Source organism: Opisthorchis viverrini (genome assembly GCF_000715545.1).
Source record: "Opisthorchis viverrini unplaced genomic scaffold opera_v5_170, whole genome shotgun sequence".
NCBI lineage: Eukaryota > Metazoa > Platyhelminthes > Trematoda > Opisthorchiida > Opisthorchiidae > Opisthorchis > Opisthorchis viverrini.
In genome coordinates, this window is record NW_008751826.1 from 60,648 (window position 1) to 72,790 (window position 12,143).

General features: G+C 42.1%; 1 protein-coding gene across 1 annotated transcript in view; it reads left to right on the top strand.

Annotated features, from left to right (window-relative positions):
* Positions 1 to 1,087: 1,087 nt before the first annotated feature.
* T265_14280 (hypothetical protein) overlaps positions 1,088 to 12,143 on the top strand; it is a gene marked incomplete at both ends in the record, with an annotated part of 60,016 nt that continues 48,960 nt past the window's right edge. The window contains 2 exons of the mRNA XM_009172927.1: positions 1,088 to 1,193; positions 6,714 to 6,826. Coding sequence (XP_009171191.1) covers positions 1,088 to 1,193; positions 6,714 to 6,826 — 219 coding nt within the window. The remainder of the gene's footprint in view (positions 1,194 to 6,713; positions 6,827 to 12,143) is intronic.

Here is a 12,143-nt window from a genome sequence, read left to right on the forward strand (position 1 = left end):
GAACATCAAACGAACCATCCAGTACGGTCAGTACGGGTTGGGACGCTTTTAAAGCGAAATGTTTCCAACATCATGAAGCAGTGAACTTTGGGCCAGAGTTAAAGACAAGGTCAAGACAGTAACTATCCTTGGTTGGACGCCTCATTTTACAGGAGGGGAATAATGTTTTACCGGGAGTCAATACAACAAGTTGTTTTCTCTTCATCAGTGTGCTGACACGGACGCTCACATTGACTATTTGAAGATGAATAAGTTCCTATTTATTTTCACAGTAAAAACTATGTTGATTATGATGTTGTTCTACTCAATAACGACAGACCCTACATGACACACGTCCCAAGGTGAAGTGTAAAGCACTAACACACAAGGGAGGGCAAGTGATACCACTCGCGACACGAGTCACCTATTGCAGTATGCCTACCAATGGCTAACCACATTGGTTGTTTTAATGTCAATCTTTGTTCCTTGATTAAAACCATCTTAGGTGGTCCAAAACCCGGAAAGTTTCACCCAGTGCATCCCTCTGTATTTCCTAGCATTTTCATTTTGAATCAGCAACCCATTTCCTTCAGCTCCTACTTACTTTTTTCCGAAAAGATCCATCATTGGTTTTATCTGATCGGTAATGGTTTTATTTTTGTTAGATGTCTGCATGCACCTGCGGAATTCCTAATGTACTCAACCCATACATAAGGGAGTCCTGGATATTCTCATTCTGTTTCTTTGAATGAATATTACAGAATCTCGACGACCTCTGAGAATGAAATCACCTCCCAAAAAATTACTCTTTAGAAACGAATCATTTATTTGTCCCTCGAAGTATAGTTTAGCGATAAAATCTCGTACGTACTTGCAGAAAATATCAAATTTCACCAGGATCATCTACAGTGATCCGTTCATAAATCAACAATATTCTATAAACGTTTTATAGAAACGGCCAGGCGGAATAAAATGCTAGATTACTCAAGTTTGAGACATGCATTCTCTTTTGTAATTTGCCCTTTTTCTCGACCCCACTTAAATAATTAGAATGTTTGGGGGGTTGAACATCGAGAAGTTAAAATACAGGTCTTGTTTTTAGAAACTCAAAGCACAAATTCCGAAACGATCAGACCAGAGGACCTCAGGCGGAACCTTCCGTGAATCGATTCTTGAGCTTTTGAATCAAACAATAATCCACGACCCTTATCTAGGTGAGTTGCCACTGCATCATTATCGAAAAATCCATTTTTCGTAATTTCGTTAACGTAGGTTGCTTGTTTTTAAAAAAAACTGAGTTGCCATGTCTCCCTGAGTAACAACGATGAGCAGCATCCGATTAAAGCAGAAACTGATCGGTGAAAGTGAACCCGAAAAACTGAATTAAATAAGCCTGCTTCGGGTTACGGATTCGGCCAGGCGTGCACGGACAAAAGAGATTTATGTGGCTTGATCGGGGAAATCAGTGAATCTTGTTTGGTTTTCCACACGCCGGGTGACTGGCAAAATGAGCTGAGCCTGGCGATCCACATTTGCTGGTTTCATTCAGTCGTATGCACATATGGAGCCGCGGTCGGCTTTCGAGGCACCATTTATCTGATTACATGAAGCGAGTACAGAGTTCGCTTCCCTACCAATTATGCGTAGTGCCTATATCCCAGTGGGTGAGTGCTCCAACCACCAAAGGCTTTGTGTTAGCTTCAGTAGATGAAAAGTGTTGCTTGCCTACTGTCACGGTGATGGTTCCAGGCTTCCAGAATACCAGGTGGCTCAGTGCATGGATGATGTATAGCCAGGGCTCAATCAATGCACACGCTGCTCAGCTTTGAGTACGTGCTCACGGGCTATTCAGACATTTACTGATCTTAAGCAAATTACCAGTTTTTCGAACACGAGACGTAAGTGAGATTCGACTAAGCTCCCACTTTTGTTGTTTGTTAATATTCAGCACAGACTGTTAAGGAGTCCCGTATAGCTTAAGTCCATACTAGAGCATGACAAATAAATATGGTTTGTTCAGGCGTAAGAGCGCTGTCTGTGGGAAGTGAAGTTCACCTGTATTTGAAAGAGTAACTTTTACGCCCACGTATTGAATAAATTTCGTTGTTTCCTACCCGCGGCACGATTTAATATACACCAAATTGTTGATTTATTTGTGCTTTAACTATTCAGTTCCCCTTCTGAAATATCATTGTCTATTCTCGTGTAGAGATTTTTCCGCGGTAATTGGAGACCAAACACTGTGGCTGAGGCGACTTCAAACTAAATTTGCCAAGAGCTCAAAGGATTCTAACAGATGGACCAAAAGAGTTGACTGGAAGCTCCATCTAGTTCGGCACTGATTTTGGCTCAAATTAAGTTGATTCGATTTAGCCTGGTGGCTTTCTCTGTTTGCCTGAAGCTCAGATATCTTTCTTCTACATTGCACATGTGGGATTCAGGTTATAATCTGTCACCCGCCGACAGCACACCTCCCCCAGTTCCTCCAGGTAAATCACTCTAAAAACGCCTCAGCTTTCTTGCAACCGTCAAACTGACTGCATCAAAAGTTCGGACCGTTTGGCCAAGCGCTGTAGGCTTGGCACCAGACGTGACATTAATTTGGCTTTTCACATCAGCTACTAATGAGTGGCACGTTAGAAGGAATCTTACATCAAGTCCGTCATTCAGGTCATTCGGTGGGCAAATCATCCAGCTGCGCTGGATATTCATGCCCGTTAAATCAATATTTCATTCGAACACATGTGACAAGGCATCACACTCAATGGAGATGTGGTCATGGTTTTACCCAGAAAGCGCATCTGCAGACTAAACCGGATGAAAACAAGGTCAGTAGTTGAATGGGCCAAATGTGGGTCAGTTGTGTACCACGATTTGGCAAAAATAGTCAATAATCTTGGCACCATGAAAGCAGCCGAGACGGATACTGTTGCATACGACGAGATTGGGCAATATTTTGTGCCACCAACTGTTCCACTACTTTTCAAAGTGGGGACTCACGAAGATTAGCACACTTAAATGTGTCTAAGTGGAAATGTTAGCTGAATCACGGGAATAAAACAGTGGGTAGTTGCTTCAGGAGGCTTGTAGTTACCCGATCAGTGAAGGCAGAAAGTTTTCTCATTTGAATTAACCGAGAAAGCATGCTCCTGTATCAAAAATTGATTGAGGATACATAATCTGAATAAGAATAGGCGTCCGAATGTCATCTAAGATAATAGCAGGATGTATTGGTTAAAGGCATGCAGTTAGACAAGGGTCGTCCAAAGAAAATCTGGGATTAGTTCGGTGCACAGATGGGAGGCAGATCATCCTGCATGTCAGAGAAGACTACGTGCCTACTTGCCACTTGTTGCACAGATTGATAACCAGAATTTCGTTATATAAAACGAGAGCAAAACAGGAGTGAAATCACGGTACAACTTTTTTTCTGAGAAGCGAGGCATTGTACAACAGTAAGCCACATGCTATCTTGGATAGTATTTAACAAGGGATTGTTCTAGACACTGAATAAGATCTTTGACGCCGAGTATGTCTACTGGCGCATGACATCACTGCCAACATGAGCGTTTTGATAGGCCAAACCTTTCCTTACACAATTACATTCTGATATCGTTGTACGACCAATCATCAGTTCTGCAACGGCGTGGTGGAACAAACTTGGCTGATAATCGATGAACCTGACGGGGTCAGAAAGCAATTTTCCCTGTTTTATTTCTTCTCAGAAACTTGGAAATATAGAGCAAGAAACCACTTAGGTGGAAATTAACCAATAGTTATTGAACGAAGCAGTTATTCGGACCGATTTTAGATAATATATGCCGACAATATTGACGATAAGTATCGACATCGGAAGACTAGGTTTACAAGACGAGTGAAGCTATCATCTGAGAGTCGTCACTAAAGTAGCCCGTCAATGTGTCACTGGCTGGTTTCCGTGATTAAAGAACGAGTGGCGCAATGTCCATTTCAAGTACGATCTAATCGCTATGATAATCAGTAGACCGTCAACGAAAGATGAACTCTTCAATATACCAACTGGAAGATCGAAAGTTCGAGGTTCCCTACTGAAAATTCGCACTGCTTAATATGGATTTAACGGTTGTGCGGCGCTTCTCAGCTTTTCAGAACAGATTGGCTTCATATATCTCTGTTGAAAAATGTCAAATAGTTTTAACTAAACGGCTTGTGCCCAAACGGAGTCAAACTCTTTCGGCGTTTTTGCCACCCAGTCCGCCAAACCACTGTCGAACGTAGTAGCTGGGTAATCAAAAACACGGATTACGAAAGTCTTTCACAACAAAGTTTTTTACCTGAAAATAAAGACTGGCATCTGACTTAAGGGTGTTGACTGGAACACGGGAACTTGACAGATTAGTCGTTTGAGAGACTGAGAGAACCGAGAACCTAAATAGAACTAGTAAGTCGTGGGGAACAAAGCAATGTTATGCCATCGACTGCTCAGTTTTACAATCGGTTTTACAACGGTTATGTGGATTATCTACGATATTCTGAGATTACATGATGTACATCTTCAACTTCGATCCTCGTGTATTCCAACGCAACGATGAAATTCACGATATCAAACCATTACGAAAATGGCATCTCAGATATCAGCGAAGAAATTGTTCATATATTCGGCAGCTGAACACATTCTTGTCGTACATGGTCTTATCTTTCTGTCACGTCGCTATTAATAATTTCGCATGGACAGATGACTAGTATATTGGCACATTCAATAAACTGGCAAGTTTGTTTTGCCAACGGAGGTGATTTTCGGCATTGTGTGTAATATTTCAGACGCTGCGTTCTGGAACTCCACACGGTAATTTTGCAACAAGGACTGCCTTTCAAGAAGGTTTTTTTCGCCGCTTACTGGGAGGGAATCGTTGCACAGTGGAAGAGTGACCTTATGAAATCCCATTTAGGTCGGTTTACATAAAATTGATTTAACCCCCCAGGTGAACACCTGAATGAGACATTTAACAATGATTACCAACTTGCCGGTGTCCTGCACCCTCCATAATATCAACCAGTATTCAGAGAAAAGCAGCTTGCTATCTAGACTATTCGCCCGGGTTCAGGCAGATTTTCGGTAGGAATTAGATTTAACACTATCTTAAATGACGGTACTACTAGGGTTTTGATTGCATCTCCCAGTCAAATGGGTGATTTATTGGGTCTCAGCGTGTGTTTCAATAACCCATGTACCTGCAAATGCGTCTGAACCAATGGTATGATTTTCGCCGAGTAAACAAATATGCCGATGCCACACACGTCTCACTCGCTTCTGAATAAGCAGTGCTATGAATGGGAAACAAAATTCCAGAACACGTACCACAGGCACTGCGTGACGTCGCGGCCAACTGATCTATGCATCTGACCGGTGGCCTGAGGAAACCAAACTCTTCAGGCATTGAATGGGGAATACACACACTGACAACTGTTGTATACACCCAGTGCCCGACGGTTGGAAAAGCCCTCCGAAGTGTATTCTATGAAATCAGCCTGCTCCCTGAACAAAGCTGGGAGATGATGTTAATCAAACAAACAGAGTTCAATAACAGATTGCAAAGCAACCTGTGACTTGGCCCAGTTCTGCGCAGGCCATAACTAATACCTTCAATATCAGGACCTGTCCATGGTTGTTCGCAGTTTTCATCAAACGACTGTATTTGCGAAATGGAAACTCCTCATGAAATTGGGGATATTCCTTGTTGCCTTCTTGGATGGTGTTTGCTTAATTCGCGATAGGGCTCAGTGGTTAGAGGGCAAATTTACTTGCCGTAAGGGCCGTGGTCCGAAACCGACCTACGCCTTTCGACCTCCCCTGTCTAGGCTTGGGCAGTCTAGCACGATCTCAGCCCTCGTGCTTCCTTCGAGTGGCGTGGCAGCTGGACACTGTTGAACGGTTGTAGCGGAATATTCATGACCCCATCTGAATCATCTTCCAAGGGAAAAATCGCTTATTGGATGGGGCTCGCCGTAATTTGATTTCAAGAATCAGATACAATCACGATTTTTCTGATTAGAGACTTTACTTCTACAGTGCACAAGCTGATTTAAATTCCACACGTGAGGTTCGACATAACATTATGAAATCACATCCCAGACGGGTTAATTGTACAGCTTCATCGATTAATCTGCCTCAGAAAACACATGTGATTGTTGATATTGCTGTCATCTTGTATTAGATTTGTTGCAACCATGTTGTAGTTGTGTAATTTCAGAAGTCACCCGATCATTTTGCTTCAGTAAACCTGTTCTCGAATAGCCTGATTCAGAGACAGTTCGAGTTACACATGTCTTTTTTCGCCTGATTCAGGACAGTCCGAGTTAAAATATTTTTTTTTTCGTTTCCGTTTGAATATCTGATTCTGTCCCAGTACCCCTTTTAACTTCAGCTTCGCACAAAAACGCACGCATACGTGCATCTAGGTAGTCGATTGTATCCTTCTATGCATACACACCTGATGTTGTACGCTTTCGCACAAACCTGTAGGGGAATCTCAGTCACCAACCAATATGGCCTGGGCCGGTGTTGCCACGTAATACAGCTGTGCACACGTATGCCTGTTCGTTGGTGTATATAAATTTGAAATCAGCTTTGGCTACGTCAGTCGTATACTTAATGGTTTCCACCGAGACGCGAAAAATGGAAATGCTATCACTACGCTATTCGCTAACTTGCTGCTTTCTGATTATCGCTTGTTTGTTGTCAAACTGTTGCACAGTTTCAACAACAGAATCAACCGAACAACTGTCTGGTCCGGGAATGGACGAAAGCAAAAAAGTGTGGGATCGTACTGATTCAGTCAGCGTTATGAAAGATCACTTGAGGACCAGAGTGAGTACCGCCTAATTGGAACTGTCATTAACCATTAGCTAATTAACCATTAGCTCGAAACGTGCTTTTTTGGGAAAGATACTGTTCCAAACAGATAAAACCAAAATTAATCCATTTTAGAAGCTTTATCATAGAAAGCAAATTTAACAGTCTGGTACTCGAGTAAGCTGTACTTCTAATAATGAATAACAAAACTGAACCAGTTCCGATACGGTGTGCAAAGCGCAACTAGAACCCTCAGTTTTTGTTAATTCCTGCAATCTGGTCCAAACAAAGATTCCAGCAATGCAAGAGTTGTCCTTCAATTCAGTTACGAACTTCGTACGTGAAGGCGTGGGAATAAGGCCATCCGGAGATAGATGCAGACGCATTTAAACTGTGCAAAAATATTCTAATATTCATCCTACAGAAGGCAACCCTTCTGAGGGTTACTCATTACAATCCAACCGAGTTTATCCTTCGTTCTTCCCTAGGATGCAATAACGACACCGAAATATCCATTTAAGCTGCATACATATATTAGCATTGGGCCCCGCTTGTTTTTGATGGGCTTATATTTATCGCGGATTACATAAATAATTTGTCTAAACAGAGTAAAAAGAGGTCACTGAAACTCCCCATGTAGAAGTCAACCTTAGCTCTTCCGTGTGGTATCCATATACGACGTTTTTTTATCACAGCCAGACCTGTAAACCCTAAAAGGCCCTTTTTCATCAGATCGTCTACTGTGCTAAACTACCCAGAGCATTTGAGCACCGTACTCTAATTCGTGATTCATTTTGTGACCTTCCTCTGTGCCCCACTGTCATCCTGACCAGCAGCGTTCAGACACAGGAGACTTTAATAACCGTAACTGACAAATATGGAAAAATATTTTTCTTTATTCTATTTGCAGCAATTTTTATTTCGAATAACCGTACGGGCGATTATATCATTCACTTGATATCATGCTCATGCAACTTAGCCGTCAAACTGCCTACCAACTGTTTTGATGAAGTATCATTTCTTTATGGGCTTCACCTGGTTTCATTGTTGACACAAACAATACCCCTGTCCATCGCCTGGTTTAGGGATATGTGAGCGTTTCACGTATCTTGGAAGTTGTATTAGTTCCGATTGTAGTGTGACAGATGAGGTGAATGCACGAATCTGCAAGGCTCGGGCCGCGTTTGCTAAATTGAGACACCTATGGCGTCAAAATGGTTTATCCCTGAATCTGAAGGGACGTGTGTATCAAGCTACAGTACGGGCTGTTTTGTTGTATGGCTGTGAGACTTGGCCTATTCGAGCAGCGGACCTGAGACGTCTTCAGGTGTTCGACAATCGTTCTCTCAGAACCATAGCTCGTGTGGGTTCATCATCATCATCATCATCAACGACAGCATGACATCAGTGCTCAACACCAATGCTTCACTGCCGTACAGACCCATGACCTGGCAGAGGAGTATGAAGGAGATGACGAAACGCTTGGGTGCTGTCGGTGCTACTCGCCTTCCAGGATGGAGACCGCGTGATCCTTACTGTGCCTGGTTGGAGACACTACAAGATATGGCTGCCAACCGATGTCAGTGGCGTTCTTGTTGTCAGTTTCTATCCAGATTGCCTGAGTGAATGTCTGGAGGTGTAGGCACCTCGGAATGATTGTGTTAAGCTAGCACTAAATCCGTCCCCCCTCCATCCTTATTCTTTTCTTTACAATAAGGCTTTCAAATAAGTCATGGATGTACGGCAGTGAAGCATCGGTGTTGAACACTGATGATGATGATGATGATGATGAATCTTGACTTGACTGAAAGAAACTATCACGTATCTGATTTTGTAGTCAGTTGATCAATACTGATAACTCAGGATAAGCAATATATATAATATATAATAAAAATTTATAGACCGTCAATATATATATAATTAGCAGACGGCATTTCTCCCTCCAGAATAAAGCACCTGTAAAGCCAACGAAGAGAGTTTGCCTCCTAAAAGTATTATTTCTTGACCCGGACAAGCTTTTTAAAGTGAAATCGATTCATTCTTCCACCTGTATGTTCTAAGAAACCCCAGATGAAGGGAGCAAAGAAGCAGGGTGATACGTAATAACTTAGGGGCCACCAAACTATATTATTTTCCGGTTATCGCGCACATTGGTTTGATTCATATGAGTTAGTTGACTATCATATTTCTAGGGAATGACCCTAGCTTTCTTGGGAGAATCTCCTACTTTGTAGTCTAATTAACTTTGAAACAAGTTCACTTACATAATGCCTAGGACAATCACTGTAAGTGTCTGAATACGTTTCCGTTCTCGGTATTGCTCAGTAGAGAGCTGCTTCCGTGTCAGTTTTGGTTTGTCGTGCAGATAACAGCTAAAGGCTAACAGACCAGGTAGCTTAAATTTGTGTTAAACGAAAGTTGCAGTGGTTGCAACTTTCTTTTAACCACTAAGCCAGCAAATAGAGAGGGAAATCGCAAACAAAAATCGCAGAGTTCTAATTTCCCCTATCTAACCCTGCTGACATACGTCCAATAACTTGATCGAACGTGGCTTCCATCTTCACAGCAGTCTATTGTTGGCAGCTCAGCTTCAAAGTACCGGTGACTTCCACAGGTCCTCGTTTGGGTTGGTGCATCTGACATATAATTGGATACTGCAAACCTTAAGTCTAGTGTTGAAACAAGGAAGGACGCTAAGGAGAAATTTCGGGTTTTGCTCTTCTTGAAAACGGACGGGGGATAGCATACTGAGTCGCACCTGGTGAGATGTACATTTAAGGACGATTGTTCCGTCTTTAAAAAGTCTTATTTGGGTTGTTACTTCACGGTTTTTCGGCTGGTTATGTTTACGTGGAGCGATCTCCCAGGTGGTCGGTAAAAACAGATCGTGGGATAGAAATGATGCCATGACTAGTACCAAAATTGATAATGATTGATTACAAATTGATCACTGTTGAATATTGCTTACTAATTGGTTACAGATTTTTTTATTACAAAAGTTTATTTATTACAAATGTGTACAAGTGTACAAGGTGCACCACTGCTTACCAGAGCAATATCGTCGCCCTCCAATTCGATCAGAGTATCCTATCTCGATTTATGAGATAGGATTGGCGATCAGCGAAACATCATGCATTTCATTTAAACGAGCAGCCCACTGTTTATGTTTCATTACCTAATCATGTCTGGACAGTTCTCAGGTGGCCTATGATAAAAAAATCTCCTTTATCACCACCATTTGCTTTCACAAATATTAATTTCAGTGAAGTTTGCCCACGTATTTTTTCCGGTCAATACAATATGCTGCACGACAGCCATAATTCGTGCCTACTGCACCAAACACCCACCTTAGCGACTTCAGTTGAAAAACGCGAATCACCTTGACCTTTAACTGCTGGCTTACAGAAAGAAGTTCTTTTAGAATTAACGAGTGAACACTGTCACGGAACATTCGGCCGCAGCGAATGTTGTACCAAATGGTTGATTCACATTTCATGCTGTTGTCTGGCCAAAATGTCCAAGAAATTGTACATAGCTGAAAAGAGTCGTCCAGAAAAAGTTTTAAACAACCTTATTTTTTTCCTGTACGTACGTTAAATGTCACCTACTAAAAAACCGTGCTGGGGGAATTGTACACACTTGCGATGTTTTACCAGTTGAATCTATTTGTTCACTAGTCTAGAATAAGCCAAGCAAAATCCAACATAGTTCGAATTCACGTAAATGAGGATATAATGAAATTTGAAAGTAAAAATCAACAAAAATGGCTCCACAGAAAATTGATCAAATGTAGATTAGGGACATTTTCGCGCCGGGCAAAAGGGACAAAAAATTAAACTTGGCGATTTTACTCACAGGCTTGTTCGAGGATAGCGGCGAAATGCCAGCCAACGTAAATTGCACTGAGGAAGTTGCAAATCTTCATACTGAGGTAGACTCTGCTTAGCCAAGTTCAGCTCTATGATCCATGTGTATTTAGCTTATATCGCAGCGGTGTTTTTCGAGTGAGTCAAAAATAGCTCTATGATGGCTAGGACACGAAGTTAGACGGAAGGAAAGCCAAGAAAGATGGTGAAACTTGAAAAGCCGTCATGGGTGTTTGTTCACCAAAATTTCGACTCGATTGTCTTCCGCACACAGCCCAGGTGGTAGATATCATATTACTGGACAACAGACCGACCACACGCCTCTGAGTTCATTTTTAATCATAGATCTTGCACTCATCTAGACACAACAGGATGTTGCAGATTGCTCAACTACCAACAGCCTTCTGCTGATATCAATGCACACCAGTTTGACGGTGACCGACTTAGCCCATGCAGCCGTATTCAGCGTGGTTCATGTTTCATTGCCGAGGGGAAGAGGCACATGGTTTTTTTAACGCAAAATCAGGTGACTCTTCAGAACCTGACACAGTTGCCTATTCTGAAACGACCTCATTTACTGAGCGACAAGTGTGTCTCGGCCAGAAGTTATCAGAGTGACCTGACCTCAACTATCGTTCACTGGAATAAACGTGCCCCGAGGTTTCGAGTGACCAATGTAGTTAACCGAATCGGGCTTTTCTTTTGCGCCTACTCAATTTAGTGGCCGGGCTACACTGGACATTGCGTAATTTCCCTTACTAGCTTGCCTCTTTGCTGTTGGGTGGGCACAATAGAAATATGTTTATTACAAAAGGATTATTATGGAATATGTGCATTGATTCTTGACAATCAGGCCAAGATAGATATAACTCTATCCTGCAAGGCTCGGGCCGCGTTTGCTAAATTGAGACACCTATGGCGTCAAAATGGTTTATCCCTGAATCTGAAGGGACGCGTGTATCAAGCTACAGTACGGGCTGTTTTGTTGTATGGCTGTGAGTTTTGGCCTATTCGAGCAGCGGACCTGAGACGTCTTCAGGTGTTCGACAATCGTTGTCTCAGAACCATAGCTCGTGTGGGTTGGTGTCGGCGAATCCGTAACGAGGCAGTTAGAAAGCGTGTTTTCGGTTGTGTAACGGGTACTTCCATTGAAGAATGTGTCCAGCACCAGAAGCTGCGTTGGTTGGGACATGCGTTACGTATGCCGAACCATCGTTTGCCGAAGAGAGTGCTGTTTTCCAACAGGTGCGTTTTCAGTGTGCAAACTCGCAGTCAATGCCTTAAAATGCACATTTGGTCGACAAAGCCTTAGCATGAAGACGAAACAGAAGTAGACTTCATCAGTAACAACGTAATGTCATATATATGGTACAATATAGGACGACGCATTGTATTGTGATATATTATATTATATTAACTATATTATATTATATGCATTATATTAACTACGTTATATTATATTATAT